The sequence below is a fragment of the Cydia splendana genome, chromosome 25 (genome assembly GCF_910591565.1).
Source record: "Cydia splendana chromosome 25, ilCydSple1.2, whole genome shotgun sequence".
Classification (NCBI taxonomy): Eukaryota; Metazoa; Arthropoda; class Insecta; order Lepidoptera; family Tortricidae; genus Cydia; species Cydia splendana.
In genome coordinates this window covers 8,935,922-8,963,166 of record NC_085984.1, presented here as the reverse complement: position 1 = coordinate 8,963,166, position 27,245 = coordinate 8,935,922, and the positions used below count along the sequence as shown (strand labels likewise).

The window sequence follows — 27,245 nt, the reverse complement described above, 5'->3', positions numbered from 1 at the left end:
AATATTTCACTCTTTTAACTTAGTCAGGTTTTAATTTATCGATCACAAGAACCTAGGAAATTAGAAAGTACATTTTTTTTAAACAAACAAATTATACTAGAGTTAGACCAAGAAACGTCTGCAGTGATTTTGATAGCCCACGCAGTGCAAGTTTTATGTATACGTCATTATTTCATACAAGTTTGACGTTTAAAATAACACTTGCACTGCGTGGGCTATCAGCAAAATCGCTACAGACTTTTCTTAGTCTAACTCTACCTATATAATAAAATAGCTTGCAAGATTTGGTCCGAACATAAGATGCACGTTAAATAAAAAAAATGCTTGTAAATCGGTACACAAATGGCAACTCACATAGTCATAGAGCTGACTTCTCTCGTCCATCGCACGACCAAAGACAATATAACTCACTCACCGTATATTAGTTAGTTTAATTGTAAGGTATGGTATGGACTAAGTGAGAAAATGTTGCGGGTACGAAGCTACAAAAATATCTGACTTTAGAAGTAAATTTTAATTTTATTTTAATTTTTCTAAATATTACGAAACTACAAACTAGTAAGCGTAGAGTCGGTTAGTCATACTATATAAAAACAAAGTGTAATAGTGTCACAATAAACCTCAAATTTCTATGAAAATTTACATTTATTGTGGTACTTCCACGCTATTATGTTATGTCCAAGATAGTGCAGAGTTAGCTTAGACCGAGTTTTGGGTATAGGGACCGTTCGCGTTGGAGGGTCTGCCATCTTGTGGCCTGAATCGGAAACATATGTGCACATGTACATTGCCAAAGCAAGTGCAACCATCTACCGTTCTCGTTGGTTTCCTTGTGCATACATCTTGTGGGGTACATCGGAAGCATAAACGACACATTTACGCCTCGCGCCAAAAATCTGACGGCTCTTATGCTGCCCCCTATAGTTCATGCACGTGGCCTATTAAAATAAACCTTGAGTTCAGTGGGCCAATTTAACTCAAGAAAGTGAAAGAAAGTCTCCAATCTTACTCTTTTTCTTAAGTGATAAAATAACAATGAGTCAAAGATATCAAAGAACTATTGCTTGTATACTACTTTTTTAGGGTTCCGTACCCAAAGGGTAAAACGGGACCCTATTACTAAGACTCCGCTGTCCGTCCGTCCGTCCGTCCGTCTGTCTGTCACCAGGCTGTATCTCACGAACCGTGATAGCTAGACAGTTGAAATTTTCACAGATGATGTATTTCTGTTGCCGCTATAACAACAAATACTAAAAACAGAATAAAATAAAGATTTAAGTGGGGTTCCCATACAACAAACGTGATTTTTGACCGAAGTTAAGCAACGTCGGGCGGGGTCAGTACTTGGATGGGTGACCGTTTTTATAGATAATGGTACGGAACCCTTCGTTTGCGAGTCCGACTCGCACTTGTTTTCAATCGTAATTAAGTCGCTCTATCCGTTTTGGAGATAAACGAACATTCATTTGATAAGAACACAAGATTCTCATAATTTATGCCAAGTTAACTAAACTCAAGGGCAACGAAATAGTCACTTTGTAAGGATATTTTCATAGAAAGTGACTCTTTTTCATTGATCGTGAGTGCAAATTTTTTTTCCTAGCCTATTTTGGTGTCCCACTGCTGGGCAAAGGCCTCCCCTCGTTTTCTCCACTCGACCCTGTCATGCGCATTTTCCCACCATTTGAGGTAGAATGCGTCCAAGTCGTCCCGCCATCTCCTTTTCGGTCTGCCTAAACTCCGGCCTGCACCGTCTATTGTGTTCCGTGGGTCCCACTCAGTAACCATTTTGGCCCACCTTTCTGGGTGCATGCGGCAGACATGTCCAGCCCAGTCCCACTTAAGCTTAGCGGTCAATTAGTATATTATGGTATGGTGGTATTATTATAGTGTATTAGTGCAATTGAGATTTTAAAAAAAATCAAAATATTTTTATTGTGTAGCAGTAAAAAGATTTTTCTACTTTAAAAAAATATATTGTTTAGCAGTAAGTTTATATAAAATAAATGTCTGGCGGAACCCAAACTAGGTTGCATTATGATTGTTAATACTGTTATGCTAAACTTAACAAAACAGCATTAACTATACAAAGTATATACACTAACTAATAGGTTAAACAATAGCATATTTTTGATTATATTAGAAGCATAGTATGCACCGCTAAGATGTTATGACTTGTGCCACACCCTACACGAGTCAGCTTTTGCCAATCTAGCAGAAATACAAGATACCTAAGGTTTAATGTTACAAAAACTGAGAATCTAGGTCGTATGTAAAGTGTAATGCAAAGTTTAATGTAAATTATATTTACTGAAAGTTTGTGTATCAAGATTTTTGTATGTTTGTTGCTGCATATAAATTTTCACCAAAAATTTCATTTTTGGCACAAGCTTTTATCGCTGACTGTACTTTTCTTTCCACAGACAACTAATACTCATCGAGACAATTCTAAAAACCCCAAACACAATTAGGTTGCGTTGTTTTATCACAGAGTTCCTATGGCCACCTCCTGTCTCCATCATCAGGTCAGCTGTACCATAATATTGCATTGTCACCCGACTTACACACGTATGCACATTTTCAGCTTCATCGGAAACCGCGAAGTGGGGCAAATTTAACTTGCAAGATTTGACCCTTATAAAGTTATACAAACACATAGTTAGGTAGGCAGGTACATACAGTTAGACCAAGAAAAGTCTGCAGCGATTTTGATAGCCCACGCAGTGCAAGTGTTATTTATACGTCATAATTTCATAGAAGTTTGACGTTTAAAATAACACTGACACTGCGAGGGCTGTCAAAATCGCTGCAGACTTTTCTTGGTCTAACTCTAGGTACATACAATGCACCAAGCAAAAGCTTGTAAAAAAGACACTACGGAGTTCGATGAGACACACAGATAATTTATTAGGTTTTAGACCGACCGGCCTAGTGGGTAGTGACCCTGCCTGTGAAGCGGATGGTCCTGGATTCGAATCCCGGTAAGGGCATTTATTTGTGTGACCAACACAAATATTTCATTTCATTTATTTGTTCCTGAGTCATGGGTGTTTTCTATGTATACAGGGTGATTCAGGAGACGTGAGCAGAAACTAATACTGCGCATTTCGTAGATTATAAGCAACACTTTCGTATCAGTATTAGTGAGGTTAACGTTAATTTACTAGTCACGTTGAAAAAAAAGTCATTAATTTATTTACGACATGCGTGGTCACCCTAAAATTAGAATACTAAACTACCGATATTCTGTGTCAAATTGAATGTCACCACTGTCATCGCGGTCTGGTTACTTTTGAAAACTCGTATCTCACTCAAGTTTGACAGTTTATTTTCTTCGTAATCAAAAATTAAAGAGGTTTTATGCTTATTAATTAGGTCTTGTAGGGTGACCATGATTGTAGAGGATTAAATTTGCCCTCACCAAAAAGTTAAAAAATAGGTAAAAGTGTGGTTGGTTCCCCTAAATACGACGGTGATCGATCAATTATCAGTTACTGAGTGTGCAGGATTAGTCCTGCTCACGTCTCATGAATCACCCTGTATAAGTATGTAGGTATATCGTCGCACCCATAGTACAAGCTTTGCTTAGTTTGGGGCTAGGTTGATCTGTACTGTAAGATGTCCCCTAATATTTATTTATTTATTAGAGTTCAATATAAAAACTACAAATTTCCGTTACGCCCCTTTTAAAAAGGCGGGATTTCTATTAGTCTCCATTATCTTTAGAAACGCTGGTAGCCTAGCGGTAAGAGCGTGCGACTTGCAATCCGGAGGTCGCGCGTTCAAACCCCGGCTCGTACCAACGACTTTTTCGGAACGTATGTACGAAATATCATTTGATATTTACTTCAGTCGCTTTTCGATGAAGGAAAACATCGTGAGGAAACAGGACTAATCCCAATAAGGCCTATTTTTCCCTCTGGGATGTAAGGTCAGATGGCAGTCGTTTAATTTCGTAAAAACTAATGCCTACACTAATTCTTGGGATTAGTTGCCAAGCGGACCCTAGGCTCCCATGAGCCGTGGCGAAAAGCCGAGACCACGCGAGGAAGATGGTGAGTCTCAATTATCTTTAATTTTCGTGAAAAGAAGAGAAAACTTTTGTTTTTTTTTTGCCCTGTTGAAAACATGTTTTTCTGCCCTGTAGAAAACTTGGTTTTCTGCCCTGTAAAAAAACCAAGGGCCCATTATTCGAACTACAAGAACGTTGTCATATTTTTGTGTATAGATAAACCGATTATGACGTTAATTGAACAATTAAATGATTAGTAACATACTCGGCTGTAGTTAAAATTCCGTGAGATAGCGATAACGTAACTATGTGCGATAACTTGTAGATTTAGATACCGATAACTACCGATAATTGACGTATGGTTAACCGACAACACGAAGTATTTTGTAAATATTCGAATGAAGAAAGTTTTTACCGCGCGACATTCAATCCGGAGGTCGCGGGCTCAAACCCCGGCTCGTACCAATGAGTTTTTCGGAACTTATGTAGGTAGTAGACGGGCTCCGCTCGCGTAAATGAAATAAAAAGTTTGTCTTATGTTTAGTTAAATACCGACATTATTATGTATTCAACTCTGCCAGGGTTTAAGTATAACTGTGATAGGGATTTCTTATTTGTAGCCGTTATTTGGATAACTTAATTCGCAAATTTCTCAAAAAATTATGTGATTTGATAAAAGGCAAGATTATATTTTTTCATCTACCTACTACGTAGATATATATTTAAACATTGTTTCAACATAAAATTATTATTTATTTTTATAAGCCTAGTTGCAAAAATTTTTCATTCATTAAATTAATTTCCGCCTTAAGACGAATATGGACGACCACCGCCCATAAATCGCCTTTTCATACAAACGTAGGTAGTCCCCATTCCCCTTTCTGGATATTAACATTACTTACTACGGCTACGGTGACGCAACGACCCAAAGTGAGTCCTGGCCTCCGACACCAGATCACGCCATGTTTCTCGGTCTTGCGATAGCTCTCGCCAGTCGCCAACGCCATGGTTGAGGTTGAGCAGGTCTTGAGCAACTACGTCGTTTCAGCGGTACCTAGGACGTCCACTCGGGCGTGTCCCATTTTGTTGTCCCAAGTACGCTCTCTTCACGGTACGATCCTCTCCCATTCTCTCTAAGTGTCCGAGCCACTAAAGCGGCTAGCTTTGGTCTCTCAATATTTCGCCACTATATCGGAACACATCCTTATTTCTATGGCAACAAAGTTATATTAAGATATTTGGCTGACTGCTGACTGTACATTTGCTTATTTTCATCAGGTCGCTCAAAAATATCTGAACATGCTTTACCTACCTTCATTATAACTTACTATCAACTTTGTATTTTTGGCCCATCTCGGCAGCCCGTTCCCCGGACGAAAAGCAATGTTTGCCGAAGCCGTGAAAGTCAATCTGAATAATATAACTTAAAAAGAAATTTAAAACAACAAAATACAAATTATTAATAATATGATAATATTATTTTGATTGATAATGATAAGTCATATATGGCATAAGTCACTCGTATATTAAGCTATAGACTAAGGTTGAGGTTGACAGCACTTTTTATTTTACTACGTCTAAAAAAACGCCGATATAACTGTATACCAACATGACAAACATCATTTAGGTTACTTTAACTTACGAATAATTTGGTCTAGTCTGTAGCACTACCGAAACGAAACTAACCGACAGTTGCCGAGAAACGGCCGATCGTCGTAAAATAAGTAAAATAAAGATTGTTATGAAAATTTCTTTTGCTTATTGTAAATTAAATACGTATCGAAAGCGATAGTTTTTATGCTCTAGTTCTATTCCCATATTTAGATAATAGATTGAAACAGTTTTTTCTTATCATACGTGCGTCGTATTTGAGAAACGTGTCAAAAACTTTTTTAGAAATTTGTAAGGCGCCATCTCGCTTCTTCCCTCGTTTTTTATCCCGTTCTGGTTTTACGATTTTATATATATGATGATGATGATGATGATGATGATGATGATGATGATGATGATGATGGGTACGAAATATCATTTGATAAGTAAGATTTGATTGTAAGATTTGTAAGTGCGTCTGTGTAAGATGTCCCTCTAATATTTAATAGGTATTTGACAGTCGCTTTTCGGTGAAGGAAAACCGCCACCACTCTTTCCTTACATACAGGTGGCCCATTTAGATGGGTCAGTATGGGAAAATTTGAAACTATAAGACATACGACGATCTCTTCTTAGGAACCATACCATGTCATCGATTTTAGTAACAAGAAAAATTGCATTCATACATAAAAAAAATATGTATGTATAAAGTATTGAAAAAAATATTAGTCATTTCGAAACCTTACTAAAATAAATTAAAGGATAAGAAAACAACGGATTTTATTCATTTCAGACATGTTTCATAGTAACATTTACTGCTTAAGACCTACACAATCGATATCTAAATAGAAATAGTGTTAGTTTTATTTTTCAAAAACGTCGGGGTTCGATTCCCGAGCTGAGTACACATTTTTTTTTAAATGTATGAATTCAGTTTTTCTTGTTACTAAAATCGATGACATGGTTCCTGAGAAGAGATCGTCGTATGTCTTATAGTTTCAGATTTTCCCATACTGAACGATCTAAATGGGCCACCCTGTATTACTCTATGGTAGAATCACATAAATGTCAATTTGTCACAAACTCTTATCTTTTGGAAAGTAATTACTAACTATGACAAGTCAGTTAAGCTTAACGATAAAATGTACGATTATAAAATATCCGTGTTAGATTATGACGTACAGTTACATGAACAACATTAATAGTACATTAATATCATTTGATATTTACCAGTCGCTTATCGGTGAAGGAAAGCATCGTGAGGAAACCGGACTATTCCCGATAAGAGCCTAGTTTACCCTCTGGGTTAGAAGGCTTACGCCAATTCTTGGGATTAGTTGCCAAGCGGACCCCAGGCTCTCATGAGCCGTGGCAAAATGCCGGGATAACGCGAGGAAGTCATCTTCCTACGATAGATAAGATAAGAGACTGATCAATAGTGATGCAGGATTTTTAGGAAAGGTTTAGTTAGGAGGCTGTGGGCGCTAATATAGGGTACAAGTTACCTGTTTGCTCCGGTTGGTGGCGTTGTTGGACCGGCCCTGCCGCAGCACGTCGCGGTGCCGCGCGATCAGCTCCAGCACCGTCCTCTTCTCCAGCTCGGTGAAGTTCTTGGAGCGCTCCTTGTGGCCCCGGCGGGCGCGGATCGTTGTCAGTACAAGTTACCTGTTTGCTCCGGTTGGTGGCGTTGTTGGACCGGCCCTGCCGCAGCACGTCGCGGTGCCGCGCGATCAGCTCCAGCACCGTCCTCTTCTCCAGCTCGGTGAAATTCTTGGAGCGCTCCTTGTGGCCCCGGCGGGCGCGGATTGCGTTCACGGCGCTTCTTGTTGTGGACATATCAGTCTGGAAATACAGTTCTGGTTAAACTTTTCATCATCATCGTTACCTTAAGAGTTATTCTCTTGTCGGTGGAATATCTTTCTCTATCTATACTTTGAGTCTTGTTCTTTTACTGATATGTGTTAAATATCAAACAGTGTCGTCATCTACACGAGTATAGGGGGCTATTCATAAATTACGTCATTTCAAATTAGGGGGGGGGGGGTCTGGACATCGGATGACGGTAGCATGAAGTAGGAGGAAATGGGGTCATTTGAAGCATGATTTTTGGATGATTATAGGGGGGGGGGGTCCAAAATCGTCAAAAATCGATGACGTAATTTATGGACAGCCCCTAGGTATGGCGCCATCTTTTCGAGCATAATTTTTTCATGATTTTCCGAGTCACTTTTTTCTTAGACTTTATTAACACGTCTATTAAAGGAATAACATTACATTTATGATATTAAAAACGAGCTTATCTATAAAAAAACTAATTAAAACTAAAATACATGTATCTAGAAAATGTGGCCCCCTTGGATGCTGGCAACATTTTCCCGCTGTATTGCGATGCTAATACGTTGCGCGAGAAAGCTGCCAGCTCTTCGGTCGCCAGTGAAGTCGACTAGTCTTTTAGATATCTCTTTAGCTCTTTGAGCATTAGGGCCCCACGGGCCAAGGGTCTCAACCCCAAAGGGCATGAAAGTATACTCGGGGCCAAGACCCCTGTATTTGTGATATTGATTTATCTTATACACTTCATATATCTTTGTTCCTAGTCACAGTCAAGTCACAGCTTGTCATCAAAACATCAATAGGCGAGTCCATCAGCGATAGTGCTTAGATAAGAGATAACCAAATTGATGTAATAGGGTTATTTTACTTGTTTTTAGGGTTTTTGTGTCGAAAACTATTTAAATTGTGGTACAAGTATTTACATGTGGTTGACTGGAAGAGATATAGGGATAAGTTCGCCTTTGTAGGTACATTTCATATATTTTCTTTGTACATTTTAGGATTCATTGTAATTTAACCTGTCTTATGTACAATAAAGTGTTTACATGCGTACATACATACAAATGCGGAACCCAAGCAAGCGGACCCCAGGCTCCCAGGAGCCGTGGCAAAATGCCGGGATAACGCGAGGAAGAAGAAGATACATACAAATGCGGAACATAATTGAGCGTTTTCCAAAAAAAAATACATTTCTTTCATGTCTTCAAAATATTGACTTCTTGGGCTCATTTTACTCAGAATCATTTGTACACTCACGCCTCATACATGAAAAAATGTGTCCCAAGATTTCCTTTCCAGATCGTCACATTTTTGTATGAATAATCTTTTTACCCGACTACGGCAACGCAAAAGGAGGGTTATGATTTTGACCGGTATGTATGTGGGTATGTATGTATGTATGTATGTTTATTTGTTCCCTCATAACTTCCAAAGTACACATTATAATTTGACAAACGATATGTCATTTGAATCGTCTTAATCGTCCGCTGGTTATAGGCTACATGACCTCACAAAAAAATGAACACGGCGCCCTCTAGAGGTCATAAAGTCACGAACCAAGAAAATAAAAATAAGTAATGATTACGTGTTGAAAAAGCTCAATTAGCATATTTCAAATATATACATATTGTTAGCTTTTGCACCCGGCTTTGCTTGCATGCACACTATAAAACATTAATTTATCGGGTAGGTAATTCGAACTACGAATCTACAAGCGCTCTGGCCCCAATTTCACCACGGTGACAGGTGCGACAATTGTAAAACATCACTGTTGCTGACGTCACAGGCATCCATGGGCTACGGTTACCGCTTACCATCGGGCGGGCCGCATTCCTGTTTGTCACCATCATTGTATTATTTAAAAAAACTTTATTATATCGGAAAAAAACAGATATTTCTCTTGCTAAGTTTATGACAATTGTCACAAGAAACACGACAATTGTCACGAAATTCCGACATATAACTCATTTCCTGTCAAGATTCACCGACAATTCTACAAATATGTCGACTAGAAAAAATTATTCTTGTTTTACAATATAATTCTAATACATACAATTGTAGCAAAATGCCTGTCATGTTTGTAAGTATTTCTATAGAAAATATTTTATAAAATTGTAATATGTCACCTGCACTGAGAGAAAAATCACCACCAGGAATTAATAAACAGTTCTGTACTGGGGGAAAAAATTAAGTTTTAGTAGTAATCATGGAAGTTTCACTATTTCTGTAAAATTTATTTATTTCTACAAACAGCTCAGTAATACTAAATCTAATTTCAGCAAACAGACTTTAGTAAATGGAGCATTAAACAAAGTTCAGTATTTGTTACAATCCATTTTTATTACTACTAAAATTCTCCGATTTTTACTAGTAAAGTTTGTGATTTTTGGAAAAAAGCATCTGTGATTTCAAGTTATGATTTTAGTAAATGTCTCACTTACATAGTTTTGTAATATCTAAAAAACGAGTTCGCGGGAATAACATTACCCCATTTAAAATAACAATTCAGTTGTTACTATAGCGACATTACAAAGTTTACTGGTATTTAGTAGATAGACTTGTTGTGTTTATGTTCATTGTTGTACCAATCACTAAACGAGTTTTGTAATACCAACACAGCTACTTGTTACGTTCATTTGGTTAGAGTTAGTATTGTGTCGGATGTCGGGCGGGCGTGTCTCGTGTCTTCTTTGTTTAAAACATACTTAAGTTAAATAAAAAATTTAGGATATATTGTTGGCCATGGACATATTAACCCGCGACCTACTGTGTAGTTGGGGTCTACAGGAATATATTGTTCTGCAACTTCGAGCTAGCTGTTGTTATTCTAGTGATAATGACATCAAAGGTAAATCTAAACTGTTTGCAATTCCAACCTCCCTAGCACAGGTGCGCCGCGAGAGCATGTTGCGCGCGTAATAACTACTAGTCTCTTTCTGACTGTATGAATAAGAAAGGAATGGGTAGAATATCTCGACAGGCTTTTATAGTGCCTCTTTAGTACAGAGATATACTACCAAATGCTTTTTTATTCATACAGACAGAAATAGAGACGGGTAGCTACCACGCGCGCGACATGCTCTCGCGGCGCCCGTTTGCTAGGGGCGGAGGAATTGCAAACAGTTTAGTTTTTGCCTGTGACGTCATTATCTCTAGAATAACAACAGCTAGCTTGGAATCGCAGTACAGTTTAGTAAAACCTATGACGTCATCGTCTCCGATATTGCTAAAGCACGCTTAGAATTACAAAACGGTTAGTTTTCACCCATGACGTCATCACCTCCGATATTGCTAAAGCACCTCTCGGAATAACAAAACCAAATTTCTGAAATTACTCTAGCATACTTCAAATTACAAATATAGAAGTTGTATTTCCTACTAAATGGAAATTGCAAAAGTCAATTTGTTCCTATTAGTTGACTCTCCTTGTCCCCGGATTAAGTTTTATTTTTGTAATTCTAAGTGTGTTTTTGTTAGTTTTTTCTCTCAGTGTGTCGCTTGACAATTGTCGCTCGACATATGTCACTGACAATTGTAGCCGTGGTGAAATTGGAGCCTGGATTCTATCCGCGTATTACCCGACTACGGCGATACAAGAAGGTATTTACAAAAGATATTTGATTGGCCGCTACATACATGGTGTTTTTTTAATGACCTGCAATATTTTATAACGTGCATTTCTGTACTTAGGATGTCCTCGAAAAAGTAATATAAAGTGACTTCAAATAGTAACGAAGTCATGACCACAAAATTAATTAAATAACTAGTGGCTCTGTGAGCTGTAGACCTCGCGAGCAGAGCTTTAAATTACATGGTGCTACGAGCTTTAAATATAGTAAATTAAAAAAAAAAAATACGAAATTTAAGTGTAAAAAAATACAAAAAGTTATAATATCCCAGCATACAATTACTGGGGATCGAACTAGGGCTCGCGGTCGTGTCCGGGTTTCGTGTACACGTGTTCGGTACCCGTTTCCGAACTACACGTACACGGTTTTCTGACCCGTTCTACACGTGTAGTCGTGCACACGTGTAATTAAGATCCGTGTATCCGGATACCCGTGTACCCGTGTACACGGCGAAACGGACCTTAAATACACGCGGGCCTAACCCGTCCTTGGCGTGTAGCGGAGATTGTAGTAATGTATATATGGATGTTCAATGTGATTGATATGTGTTGTACCAATTTAATTTATTTTTCACCTCAGCAGCTCGAACAAGGGTACTTTGCTAACAGTGAGCAAAATGCGATTTTGTTAAAGGAAAATATAACATATTCCGTTCGTGGTAGTTTCAGTCAGAGATGGGCAAAATTCATTTGAATGACGAATTACGAATGAGAATTACCAAATCATTCGCGAATGACGAATAATTTTTTCGAATGATCATTCGTGTTCAATTCATTCGCGAATAATTTATTCGGCGAATAAAATAGCCCACGAATAAATTATTTGCGAATAATATTGTCGAATAGTTAGCTTACAAAATAACTATTTAGCTGTTTTATATCCCAATAGTAAAAAGAAAATGTTTTCTATCGGTTTATCTGGTTGGTTGATTTGAGGTGTGGAAACTGGGAATACGCCTCATGTATTGGCGGTCACGTGGGGCGAGAACAACTGGAAATACACCAATAATGGGGGTATTCCCGTTTGTCCCCTTCGGGAACATGTGGGAAAAGACAAACAATCTTTCCCATTTGTCCCCACTTCATTGAAGCAGGAACAAATAGGAACACACCATTAACGGGTGTATTCTTATTGTTCCCCGATGGGAATAGGCGCTGCATATAAAACATTTCCATTTGTCCCTCATGTATGGCGTAGGTCACGTGGATAGGGGACAAATGGGATTACATCAATAATGCACCCATTATAACCAATAATGGGTGTATGCCCATTTGTCCCCGCGGGGAACATATAGGAAAAGAAGCCGCATATAAATATTTCCCATTTGTTCCCACCCTATAAATTTTGTATGTATTGATATCCTTTATCTTTCTGGTACCTTGTTGTACATTTTGCTGCATTTGTCACCCTCTTTTCACTTTCTCCTCTCATCTACTCAAAGGTTAACTGGAAGAGATCCCTCAAAGGGATAAGTTCGCCTTTGTACTTCTTACTAATTGTATGTTATTTTTAATATGTCTTTTTGTACAATAAAGAGTTTACTACTACTACTACTACTACTACTACTTATTTTTGTAAGGACAAAAGGGAACACACCATTTTCGGATGTATTCCCATTTGTCCCCGCCGGGTACAGAAGTGATAGGATTTGCATATAAATATTTCCCATCTGTACCCTCCTTATTGGTGTGGGGACAAATGGGAACACACCATTTTCGGAAGAATTCCTATTTGTCCACGCCGCGAGAGACATTTGGGAAAAGACGCTGCATAGAAATCTTTTGTATCGGCACCAAATGGGAACACCAATATCGGGGACAAATGGGAACACCAAAACTCATATAAAACATTCCCATTTGTCCCCGCCTCATGTATGGCGTAGGTCACGTGAATCGGGGACAAATGGGAATACACCAATAATGCACCCATCATTACCAATAATGGGTGAATTTCCATTTGTCTCCGCGGGGAACATATGTGAAGACCCTGCATAAAAATATTTTCCATTTTTCCCCACCTTATTGGGGTGGGGATAATTGGGAACACAATTTTCGGATGTATTCCCATTAGTCTACGTCGGAAACTGATGGAATAGGTGCTGCATATAAATCGTACCCATTTGTCTCCGCCTCGGGGACAAATGGGAACACCAATATCGGGGACAAATGGGAACACCAAAACTCATATACAACATGCACATTTGTGCCCGCCTCATGTATGGTGTAGGTCACGTGAATCGGGGACAAATGGGAATACACAAATAATGCACCCGTCATTACCATTAATGGTCGAATTCCCATTTGTCTCCGCGGGGAACATATGTGAAGACCCTGCATAAAAATATTTTCCATTTTTCCCCACCTTATTGGGGTGGGGATAATTGGGAACACAATTTTCGGATGTATTCCCATTTGTCTACGTCGGGAACTGATGGAATAGGTGCTGCATATAAATCGTACCCATTTGTCTCCGCCTCACGTATGGCGGCGGTCACGTAGGGCAGGAACAAATAGGAATACACCAATAAAGAGTGTATTCCCATTTGTTCCCGCGAGAAACTTATGGGGAAAGACGCTGCATAGAAATCTTTTGAGGTGGGGACAAATGGCAACGCCAATATCAGGGACAAATGGGAACACCAAAATTCATATAAACATTCCCATTTGTCCCCGCCTCGTGCATGGCGTAGGTCACATGAATTGGAGACAAATGGGAATACACCAATAATGCACCCATTATTGGTGTATTCCCATATTACTAATAATTACCAATAATGGGTGAATTCCCATTTATCTCCGCGGGGAACATATGGGTAGACCCTACATAATAATATTTTACACAAATATCGGATGTATTCTCACTTGTCCCGGCCGGGAACAAATGGGAATAGGCGCTGCATATAAACAATTCCCATTTGTCCCCACCATGGATGGCGACGGTCAGTTGGGGCCTTTCCCAAAATTTTCCTTGGCTCTAAAATACGCTGCAGTTGCATACCTATTCAGATTTGCCATCTGAGTGTGTATTACAAAAATCCTTCGTGTAATTTATTCGAATAATTCATTTCTTATTCGAAATTCTAAACGAATGGTTTATTCGCGAATATTAATCTCACCATAATTATTTAGATTAAAAATGATTCGAATAATGCCCAACTCTGGTTTCAGTAAGCATAACTATCTACTTTTGTATTAAATAATCATTTAGGTTTATATAACACTTTAAACTCTCGCGTTTTGTACACATATTTAATTACACAAACGGGTCTACCGCGATATAATTTCATTGTTTTTACCTTTAATTCCGACGTTTCAGCTGAGTTGCACCAGCTGTGGTCACGGAAAGACTGACGTCCCAACAAATGGTAACATGGTGGTGGTGGTATTTAGGTTTACTTTAATTATCAAAAAACTACATCAATGAAAAAATTGAAATACCAACAATGAAGTCAACGGTTACTGAGATATTGTTAATTTTAATCTTATGATTATTGAAACAAATTGTACTTACCTACCTATTATTGACATTACAAATCAATCCAGTAAAACTGCAAAGTAGGTAATCGAATCTTCCTAACCTTCCACATATTCAATCGTATGTCTTCATAGCACGAATCTCCGCTACACGAGAGTGAAGGGTCGAACCGGCGGGTAAATAAGATCCGTTATTTCGTGTATCCGTGTACCCGTGTACACGGGTACCCGTGTAAACGTTTCCGAATCCGGGCGGGTTCGTGTAGTTCGGGTTCTTAAGCCCGGCGGGCTTAAGAACACGGGTACCCGTGTCAGCGTGTAACACGTGTATCGGGAGCTCTAGATCGAACCCAGACCCTCTGTGCAAACAGAAAAAGCGAACGTTTACAAACTGAACTGAGTTCTTCGATGAGTTGACGAAATTTAGCTACTCGTTCTCAAATTAAAATTAGTTAAAATTAAATATCTCAATACCTCCGAAACCAGCGAAATAATTTTTCTGAATTTTTGGCCATTTAATCTATAAACATATCTCAAAAAGAAATCACTCGTGTGGTACCGATACCACTATTTGTTTAGGCGCGACCTATCACAACTCCGCCATTTAAAAAAAAATCAAAAAACCGAACGGACAAAAAAAAATTATTTAGACAGAATCCAGTCACAAAATTTCACGAGATTCGGTTAAGAATTGCGACCTGTAGAGGAGAATATCCGGACATACAAAAGCAAAATGCTCCAGTCGAAACGTAGACCTTCGCTACGCTTCGGTCAAAAAATAAGTTCAAAAACTAAAACCCGACTACTGCAAATCGCGCGTATTTTTTTATTAAAAAAACATAACATTTATAATATTTCCTGTTTGATAATTTCAGATAAGAATCCTATCTTGTTTCATACTTTTTAGAGCGCGATTTGCAGTAGTCGGGTTTTAGTTTTTGAACTTATTTTTATTTGTATGAACGTGACGCAATGGGAAAATATTTTTTCTTACAAAATTTTGGACTCATTTTTTCATGTATGAGGCGTGAATGTACAAATGATTCTGAGTAAAATGAGCCCAAGAAGTCAATATTTTGAAGAAATGTATGAAATGTACATTTTTTTGGAAAACGCTCAATTACTCTACCAATGAATATCGGTTACTGATCCATAATTGTAAGTGTCAACTTCAAGAAAGAAAGAATGAAAATAAAAAGGAAAGTAAAGATAATTGATGTCATTTGTTATATCCAAAGAAGTCAAATAGGCCTTGATCTCCACTACACCGGCGTGCAATAAATAGCCACAGATTCTTTAAAAAAATACCATATTAGCTTCGGTTTGCTTTCGTATATGTATATTCTTAATTTGACGCGCACTGGTACCCCTAGTGTGAATTTTATTCGATAGGGTGACGTGACGTGAGTGACATACGCGTTTGCGTTAAGTGTCATTTTGTATGGGATTATGAGTTTCCAAAACGTCCCGCTTGGCGCGCTGTTCAATATCCCATGCAAAAATAGACAACGCAAACGCGAACGCTCGACACGTTATCGAATAAAATGTACACCAGGGGTTCTAATCACATCAAAATTAAACGCCAACATGGTTCAAAATGTAATCACATTCACATATAAGATTAATACATATGTACAGCCGCCATCAGATATATCGGAGCGGCCGTGGTTCTCACAAATATCTGAACACGCCTCTATTGTCAAGGCGTTAGAGTGCGTGTTCAGATATTGTGAACACCTTCGCCGCTCCGATATATCTGATGGCGGGTACATACTTATATGCAATATGTATGTATGTATGTAACTAGCTGGCCTTAAGTAAACATTTAAACCAACTGGTTCCCAAAGTCGTATAAAATTAACATTTGTCTCAACACTTACTGTTTGCAAAAAAAACTCACCCGTTTTACATTCCAATAAAACTAGAAATAACGACCAGTGAACAATAGAGACTATCAAATCGGGGTCGTTGTCACCAGAGTAAAGATTTCTAACCAATAGTTAGCACAGGAGCGCCGTGAGCCGTGACAGTATCTCGCCTGCGAGATAGACTACTCGTCTCTCTCTAATTAATACAGCTAGAAAAAGGCAACGGCAAAGGGTAGTCTATGTAATGCGCAGCGCAGCTAGCACTCCTGTGCTAAGTTTATAATACAATAACGCATAAAAATTAAGCCGGAATTAGGTACATTACGAAATTAGTAGAGTGACACGAATTTTACCAAAAAATCGCGCAGGAGACGAAATTGATTCGCATTCATGAAATTATGCATGCATTACGAAAATATTAAACTACACGTGAAACTGTTGGTAAAAGTAATGTCACGAAATTAATTTCACGCCACTCGTAATGTAACTTCGGCCTTACCTACAGTTAAATCAATCCATTCGTTTGAAACTAAATCTCGTTTCTAATGCATATTAATTATGTATGTAATTTTTTTCAATTATTTTACATTTTATATTTATTTAAACTTATGATGATGAATTTGCACGCTTGCATGCAGGCTAGATACATGATCTGTAACACTATGTATTGTAACATCCTCCTACTGTATCAATGCAAATAAATAATTCCGATTCTGTAGCGATTTCAAAGAAAATAGAATGTTTAAAATTGAGTTATATTGGTGTGAATAGGGATAGAACAGACAAATAAATTGTTTGACACATGAGCGCTAACGTTTCATCTTATGAGAAGAAAAGCAATGTAAAAATATTAGATTGTTTAAAAATTAATGTAACCATGAAATATATGTTATTAAATAAATTATTTTCATCTTTATGTTATGTTATGTTTTATTCTTTATTATTTCTTGGTCTTTATTAACGTTGATCTTGTTTGGGTACCGTTGGTAGCGGAAACATTAATAGTGCCTAACTGTAGTTTTTAGGGTTCCGTAGGTACGCAAAGGGTAAAAACGGGACCCTATTACTAAGACTCCACTGTCCGTCTGTCTGTCACCAGGCTGTATCTCATGAACCGTGACAGATGATGTATTTCTGTTGCCGCTATAACAACAACTACTAAAAAGTGTTCCGTACCCTCGGTGGGCGAGTCCGACTCGCACTTGTCCGGTTTTTTTCAATACCTACCTAAGTACACTACTAATTAAAGTTAGCGTCTAACAAAATATGTAGTTAAGATTAGTATTGTGTGACTTCTTTTTAAATGGAATAGGAATGAAATATAATAAGTTCATGTGTGTTAAAAACGGTCTTATTTCTACCCGTGTCTTATATTTACCCCACCTGACTTAGGTACTAAAGGACCGACCGTACCCATTTAAACCGTAATTAATAATGGAATCTGCCAACGCGAAGTAAACAACTAATAAAAGTTTTTGTATTCTAAACCTATGGCTAAGTTCCTAAATGTTATATCAGTAATAAACTGCCGAATCCGACACAAGACCAGACGATTCTACGGAGCCACGCAGTTTTGTCGCCTAAATAGTGTTTAGTTTTTAAGTTTATAAAAATGCATATATATGTTAGTCTGTAAGGTATTTGTAACATGGGCCATGTTGCCTGATTTAAAACGTTAAATAAAATAAATAAATAATACGTATGTTTCTGGTGTGTGTGTTAAGAAGATATATTAGCTGAGCCCTTTCTCCGATTTGTGAATTTTAGGTAAATATCTCCGTCGCGCAAACGGGAACGGCTCCTAAAATTAGTGCGATAAGGACAACTGCTGCTTAGGCGGAAAATTCTGCGTAAAAATCTCAGAAATCGAGGTTTCCTTCTCGATATTTTCCTCCTCCAAAACTTAACCAATCGTAACGAAATTTTGGGAACAGAATGAGAAAGAAATTATCTGTGTCGGACCGTTTCGATTTTGGCGTTTATTGTTGCCGTTCTTGTATGCTAGGCGTCTGTTTACGGCGCATTTATTTGGCCGTTTTTAGCGCACTTTGAAGTACCGTAAAACCTCCCTACAGACTACAGTCCAAAGCTCCCAACTATGGTCCAAAATTAACTGTATTTTTTTTTGTGCAGGTGTGACTTTTACTGTATTTTTTGTAGTTCTAAGGCAAGATATTATAAATGGAAGTAAAACTCGAAGTAAACCAAAAGGAACATTGGTATTAATACTTAATTTTCTTTTTAACTTCTGGACCGTATTGGACTATAGTTGGGAGGTTTTACGGTAACCTAGTTCTTAAACAAACAAAAATATCAAAAAAACAAAACATACAGACACAGATACTGGTAATATTGAACTCATAAAAAAATGAGTCGCCTAGAGCCAAAATCCAGAGAGTAAAATGTCGAGAACGTCTGTATAAAAAATGACCACTAATGTATCCTCTTAATGTGTGTGTGTGTGGGAATATTGAAAGTGATAATCGCGCGTTGCAAAAATATATGCAATTACATACATACATACATATAATCATGCCTATTTCCCTGCCTACCGACAGAGACCACGGATTTCCACGATCCTGACATTCCTGACATACCTCTTTTGCTTCCTTCACTTTCATAACATTCCTCATACACGCTCGCCGGTTTAGGGTGCTCTTGGTCTGGCATTTCTTCAGGATTTTTCCCGATCTGATCAGAGAAAGTCCACAAGATGGCAGAACCTACTATGCACAAGAAAACGTACCGACGAGAACGGTAGATGGTAGCACTTGCTTTGGCAATGTACATGTACACATGTTTCCGATTCAGGCCACAAGATGGCAGACCCTCCAACGCGCACGGCCCCTACACTCATCATCACTTGTGTGCTCAAATTGTATCTTTTTGCTATCTGTCAAACTGTCAAATACTGAGTGACCTATTGCCGCCAAGCGACCAGCACCCAAAACCAAATTAAATTCTTATCTAAAGAATAGTATTAGTATATTTCTTATTTAATTACACAAACGGGTCTATTGCGATATAGAGTCAGACCAGGCCTCCGTCACACGCTCAAGGCCACGCGCTATATGCCTACCGCTCGGCGTATCGTCGACGATACAACCGACAGAGGGCCGCCGAACGCCCGCCTCAGCGCTCGCACCGCATTGCACCGCGCGTTTCCCGCGCTTATGCTTCGAAATGCCGAAACCACGTAATTATTGTGCAGTAGATGGGTGAAAAAGTCAAAAAAACAAAGGAACAAGCCTATAATAAAAATTCATCTTTTTATGGCGGGCTAAAGGTCCCACCTGAAAGTTTAATAATTATATTGAAGGGTTAGAAAAAGTAGTTTTAAATAACTTTGACGACGTAATAATTAATCGGCCTGGTAGCACCGTATTACAACTTTTAAAAACCGTTGATTGTCCGTTGCTTTGCTCCTGAATATTTATTAAAATTATTTACGCGATTTAGGATATTTTCAACTACTTATTAAATTTTAATAACAGAGAATTCCGAGAAGTGAAAAAATTATAAATCATTATATTAAAACTAAAACATATTTGATTCGCAACATTCGTTTTATTACAATAATCATCATAGGTAGGGTAGCTACAACCCTAGCGCATTCTTACGATGACGCGTTGGCACGTGACTCGAACGGCGGGCAACACAGTCTCGACTCTTTGTGCGCGTAATTATGGTACATTTCTTCTTGTCCTGAGCAGCAGGTATTATTATTAAGGTTCTGTAGGCTATTATAGCGTAGGTATTTTTGCTTTTGTTTGGGAATGAAGTATCTGTTACGTAGTAACTATTTATTAATCTGTGGTCAGACCAAGAATAGTTTGCAGCGGATTTGATAGCCCACGCAGTGAAGGTGTCATTTTAAACGTCAAACTTCTATGAAATTATGACGTATAAATAACACTTGCACTGCGTGAATCCGCTGCAGACTTTTTTTGGTCCGATTCTAATTTCATTGTTTTTACCTTAAATTCCGACGTTTCAGCTGAGTTGCACCAGCTGTCGTCACGGAAAGACTCAGCTCAAACGTCCAAATTTAAGGTAAAAGCAATGAAATTATATCGCAGTAGACCCGTTTGTGTAATTAAATATGTGTACAAAACGCGAGAGTTTAAAGTGTTACAGTATATTTCTTATCTAGAAATATAATGGGGGAAATTAAAAGCGATGAACGTGTCTGGTAAAAATGTCATCATTTGTATGCTTATCTGTTTGATATATGTCAACTGTCAAATAAATAAAATGACCTATAGCCGCCAGGTGGCCGCCACAGTTGCGCATTTATGAATGACAATAGATTAATTACTTCTTCTGCTTCGTTTAAAAAAATCTTGAGATGATTTCACCAATGACAAAAGTGTGACCGTAGCGTAGACTCGTAAAGCACAGTACCGTCTTTACCATAATGGCACAGGGCCCGTGCCCAGGGCCCCATCCTCAGGGGGCCCCGAAGGACAGACAGTAACAGTATATTTGATTACCCATAATAAATCGAAGATCATAGTAGAAATATGTTAGTTTAATTCGCTTTCTTTACTTTCCAAAAGGGCCCCAGCATAGTTTAAGACGGCTCCAGGGCCACAGGGGCTTTTCTACCAGTAGAGCAAGACGTTTTCCGGTAATTGCAACATGTATAGAGTTAGACCAAGAAAAGTCTGCAGCGAATTTGATAGCCCACGCAGTGCAAGTGTTATTTATAAGTCCTAATTTCATAGAAGTTTGACGTTTGAAATGACACTTGCACTGCGTGGGCTATCAAAATCACTGCAGACTTTTCTCGGTCTGACTCTAATTAAATTAAAAACATGAATTTAGACTGGTCCTAGGTAAAATAGCCCAATAATATGTATTACGGCTAACTCTGTCATTAAAAGACAGACGCCTAGACAGGTTTGGTCAAGGCCTCGGGTCTAGTTAAATTTAATTCTAATTCAATGCTGTCTAGATACGCGTTATTTTTACTGGAAATACGGTTTGTTTTAATATTTAGCTAACCGAGGCCGTGTTTGACTTGTTCTATTGTTAAGATGTGACATAGCTTTTGTGATGTAGGCGATGATAATGGATATGTTATGAGCGAACTGTCGTGACTGTTAACACTTCAATGCATTTTCGTCATGCGTAGTATTGAGAAAAATATGCATTTCGGAATGTATATTTTTCTCAATACTAAAAAAACCGGGCAAGTGCGAGTCGGACTCGCGCACGAAGGGTTCCGTACCATAATGCAAAAAATGGCAAAAAAAACGGTCACCCATCCAAGTACTGACCCCGCCCGACGTTGCTTAACTTCGGTCAAAAATCACGTTTGTTGTATGGGAGCCCCACTTAAATCTTTATTTTATTCTGTTTTTAGTATTTGTTGTTATAGCGGCAACAGAAATACATCATCTGTGAAAATTTCAACTATCTATCACGGTTCGTGAGATACAGCCAGGTGACAGACAGACGGACAGACGGACGGACAGCGGAGTCTTAGTAATAGGGTCCCGTTTTACCCTTTGGGTACGGATAGGGTTGCCAGATGGTCGGGATTTGGCGGGATTCTCCCGATTTTTAGCATGTGTTCCCGATTCCCGACAAAGTGAAAATTGTCCCGAAAAACAGCTTCAAGTTATAAAACAATAATTTAAAGTTCCAAACTGTCGTCGAGCGAGCGAGCTGACGTAGTGGCAATAAGGTAAAATATCGTTGTTTTTAATACAATTACTTTAATTTGAATGTATTTTTTTTTCCCGACTTAAGTCCCAAAATCCCGAAAGATTGATCTTGTTTCCCGATAATAGCGCCTTTCGATCTGGCAACCCTAGGTACGGAACCCTAAAAATTGTATGAAAAACCAGCCATGTGCGAATCGGACTCGCGCACTAAGGGTTCCGTACCATTACGCAAAAAACGGCAACCAAATCACGTTTGTTTCATGAGATACCGCCTGGTGACAGACAGACAGATGAACAGTGGAGTCTTAGTAATAGCGTCCCTTTTTTACCCTTTGGGTACGGGTAAAAATGATGAAAGGGTTTATTTGATGTAACATGATAATTATAGTTTATATTTTATTAATTTAACCCCATAAATTGCCGCCTTGTTTGTTAATTATTTAATTTACGTCACTCGTCCGTCAAAATTTACCATTAGGAAAATAATAAATAAATAAATACTAGCGACCCACCCCGGCTTCGCACGAGTTACACAAAGCCTTAACAAACCATACACCTAAACTTCCTTCAAGAATCACTCTATTGATAGGTGAAAACCGCATGAAAATCCGTTCAGTAGTTTTCTAGTTTATTGCGAACATACATACCCACAAACAGACAGACGAGGCGAGGGACCTTAGTTTATAAGGTGTAGTGATTAAATGACAGTTTAGCACTGATCAACCCAGTCCCACAGTAAGCTCAGTAAAGAGGCCCACAGATTACCAGTTCGCCGGTCGATATCAGCCTGTCAGTTGTTCGGAGTTGTCAAATTTTGCTTTTAACTGACAGGCCGATATCGTCCGGCGGACTGGTAATCAGTGGGCACCTTAAGGCTTGTGTAAAAAGTACCCGTTTGAATTTCGTTCGTAATAATCAAATTAGCCGCAATCTAAATGAACCCTACCCTAGAACCTAAATGGTCGCGTACTGTGCGATTTAAGAGGAATTTCGGACGCCCCGGCTGTGGAATGAGCTCCCTTCCGAGGTTTTCCCGAGGGTCTACACTACAGTATGGAGTTCTTCAAAAAAGGAGTGTACAGGTTTTTAAAAGGCAACGCGCATGTAACACCTCTGGAGTTGCAGGCGTCCATAGGCTACGGTGACTGCTTACCACTAGGCACTAATGTGGTATTAAAAAAAAATCAAGTCACAGATTCTATAAGTTATCAGACCATTATGTCATCATTCGAAACATTCGCAAACTGGTAGTTAATATCAAGGTTTTTGGTGCAATTTTAGCATATGTGCGAACTGGTATATCATACCATAGTATTTTATACGATTATAGGCTCTTATAGTAAAGTAATAAGGTACGTAATGGCGTGTGAGTAAATTATAATTTGTAGTCATTGTCATGGCGCGAGGACTGGGACAGTTTATTAGTTTATTCTGATTTTATTAGATGATACCAAAGAGAATAGATAGTATAGAGGGGTCCTGACATAGTAAATTTTGTAGTCACAGTAAATTCACTGCCATCTATCGACACACGACTAAAACTCAAAATGAAAACGTATAAAATTATCAGAAAATGTATATATATGGAGAAATGATATTATTATTTTTATATCATTTTGATCCATGTTCATTCACTGATATCTATGTGTTAAAATTGTTAAATATGAAACGGTGTCGTCACGTCATCTAGCCGAGCATAGGCCAAAGGTGTGTGCGCCATCGGCGCCATCTATCCGAGAATGACTTTTTCTTCATTTCCGAAGCACGTTTTTTCCTTAGACTTTATTCATCTTATCATAAGAAGTTACATATGTCTTTGATGATACTAACAACTGCCCGTGGCTGTGTTCGGGTGGAACTCGTCAATACCATTCTGTTATATTTTTACCCCCCATTTCACCCCAGAGGGATGATATCCAAGATAAAAATTACCCTTTATTTTTTAGTCTCTCTGTAATGAACATCCAAATTGTTTATATTTTAGCGGGAAAAGGCAGGTAAGTAAATACGAGTATTAACCGTACTTAATATTATAAATGCGAAAGTAACTGTCTGTCTGTCTCTTTGTTACCTCTTTACGCTTAAACCGCTGAACCGATTAAGATGAAATTTGGTATGAAGATGAGACGTCGAGACGTTTCATCAATACGCAAAGTTGCGGGAAGTAGCTAGTCACTACACCTTATAAAACAAAGTCCCCGCCGCGTCTGTCTGTTTGTGTGTTTTTATGTTCGGCATAAACTCATACTACTGAACATACTACTGAACGGATTTTCATGCGGTTTTCACCTATCAATGGAGTGATTCTTGAGGAAGGTATAGGTGTATAATTTGTTAACCCGTGCAAAACCGGGGAGGGACGCTAGTATGTGATATGATATGTCCCGTAAACCGAAGAATGTATGGCTATTAAGTAATATTAAGGTGTCAATGAGATGTAAAAAGGTATAACCAGATATATCTAATATCTTATCTTTTATTGCCTGACCCTAAAAGGGAAAAACAAGTCTTATTAAAAAAACGGAAGGTACAGGTTTTCAAAGGGTCGAAAATGCGCATACCATCGACGTGGTATTAAAAAAAACACTCCAAACGATGTCAGAACGGGTTGTAGGCGTTAGGTATAAGTCACAAACCGGTTTTTGAGGCTCGGTTAACCGGTTTTTCGGTTAATCGGTTAGTAATCTTTACTACTAAAGAAAAAAAAATCTTTTATTATAAAGAAATATTCATAATAAAGAAAATTTATCATAGTTTTCCTTTTAAATTGTCATAAATGAGAACCTTATTTTCTAAATATGTAGGTATGTTGTTAATACATACTTTATTTTGATCTCTAATAAAATATTTAGATATAGGCAGTTTTTATAAAACTTATATGTAGGACTAGGTATATCATGTTACTTGTTTGTAATTAGAGTTTAAGCAAAACATAATTTGTAAACACACAAAGCTGAAAGTGAAACTAAACAAAAATATTGCATTTTTGCACACACAATAAAATGTAGCGAACTCTTTAACAGTGGCATGCAGTTTGGTGCAACTGACTCTTAGGACCACTTGCATCATTCTACTAACCTGGGGTTAACTGGTTAAACCTGGGGTTAACTGGTTAAACCTGGGGTTAACTGGTTAAACCTGGGGTTAACTGGTTAAACCTGGAGTTACCGTGGTTACCAGCACAATTTGACACTGGGTTAATGGTTTAACCCTGGGTTAGCGGGATGGTGCATGTGACTCATGTGAGGGCTTAGAGTTCCAAATTCAAACTAAAAGAAATCTTTCTGGGTCTCAGGAAGATAGCACTTCTGATAATAAATCAAGTTCAATTGTTTCAAGATCAAATGTTTAAATTTTAGTGGTGAACTGATAATTCACTAAAAATTATCTTTATTATCAACTAGTTTGATAAGCATCAAGTTGATGTAATTAAGGAGCACTGACCAACCTGACAACCGGTCTGGCCTAGTGGTTAGTGACCCTGCCTGTGAAGCCGATGGTCCTGGGTTAAATCCCAGGTATTTATTTGTGTGATGAACACAAATATTTGTTCCTGAATCATGGGTGTTTTCTATGTATATAAAGTATGTATTTATTTATATAAGTATGTATATTGTCGCCTAGCACCCACAGTACAAGCTTTGCTTAGTTTGGGGCTAGGTTGATCTGTGTAGGATGTCCCCTGATATACAATATATAATAAATAAAAGCTATCAACAATTCTTCTCCTAAAACCTTCAGACATGTTTTCAGAATATAAATGTTCACACCTCAGTTGAATCCAATAAGCGCCACTTGCGCCATCCCACTAAACCCCAGGTTATCCCAGGGTCAATTTGTACTGGTAACCATGGTAACTCCAGGTTTAACCAGTTAACACCGGGTTAGTGGGATGGTGGAGGTAGCCCTAAGAATAACAAACTAGGGGATGCCATTGTTTGCTTAATTTTAAATAAATACAACTAAAAAAAGAATCCTGGTAGGTATATATAAAATTTTAGGACAAAGATCTAGATTTAGAAAATACCAAAGCATATAGTTTAAAAATTGTATAAAAGCAAGTACCTATTTGTTTATATAAAAAGGAACTTGAAGTTTTAACACAAAATCAAAACATTGCTCTTGATCTTGAGGAAGTATGTGATTACAATATTTTAAAGCAGCAAAAACAATTTAAATATCTTAAACTAATGCTAATAAAAATAAACAATAAAAAACCAACCTTCGAATGTTTTTAAATACGACTCAAAAGCGCGGTATTGACACTATCCAGCCAGACACTTAATTATACAGAAAATCACTGAATAAAACCCCTGATTATTTTTTTAAAGATAAAACAATGGCAGTTACCGTTTTATCGAAAAGTTTAAGAACCAATCAACGGTTTAAATATGATTTTAACAATTATATCTAGATAACGATACAATTACAGATAACGAGTTTAAATAATAAACGCCGAAATAACATAGCGCTGTCCGACATATAATGTATGCGGCGACAGAACGGATCGTAATAAAATTATACACGGGCATAGCGTCAAATTACGCATCTCTCGCTTTTAGTTAAAAGGTTAACAGCCAATTGACTACAGTTTTTTTAATCAGTTAAAAATAAGGACATTACGTTCGTTTTGTGCTTGTTAAAACACTTACTTGAGCTAGCGGGTCGCATTCCACCGTTCTCGAATTGCGTGGGCCCTTATTTTCATCTTGTTCACGTAATACCACTTTGCGAATAAATAAATATTTTGTATCAAAATGCAAGGAGGTAAAAAATATAAGATGACCACTATTACAACTGTCAAAACTGAACTTCACTCGGGCACTTGTGCCAAGTGCCATAGACAAGGTTGAAAAAAATTATAAGGTTACCTTTTATTTATAGAATCACGTGCCGCTACTCAACAACAGATGGCGCTAGTGACATACAAAATGAAACTTCAGTGCTATTATATTTTATTTTTTATATTTAGCAAATTAACGTGAATTTATTCCTATCGATTTTTGATCACCGTTATGCTTTTCTTGTTTACCTACTTGGGATCAGCGCAATTTAATCTTTTATAAAAGACGTAGTCTTGCATATTCGAGCGATAGAGCGGCAGATAAAGACATTTCGTTTTTCGCGGTAAGAATAAGAATAAGAAATTTTTATTTGCGATTCTTGCC

At 38.0% G+C, this 27,245-nt stretch overlaps 1 protein-coding gene across 1 annotated transcript in view; it reads right to left on the bottom strand.

Moving 5' to 3' along the window:
* The window catches only part of LOC134802874 (uncharacterized), a 38,119-nt gene extending 11,186 nt beyond the window's left edge, over positions 1–26,933 (bottom strand). The window contains exons 1-2 of the mRNA XM_063775608.1: positions 26,730–26,933; positions 7,268–7,444 (exon numbers count right to left, since the gene is read on the bottom strand). Coding sequence (XP_063631678.1) covers positions 7,268–7,444; positions 26,730–26,918 — 366 coding nt within the window. The 5' untranslated portion in view covers positions 26,919–26,933. The remainder of the gene's footprint in view (positions 1–7,267; positions 7,445–26,729) is intronic.
* Positions 26,934–27,245: the final 312 nt, after the last annotated feature.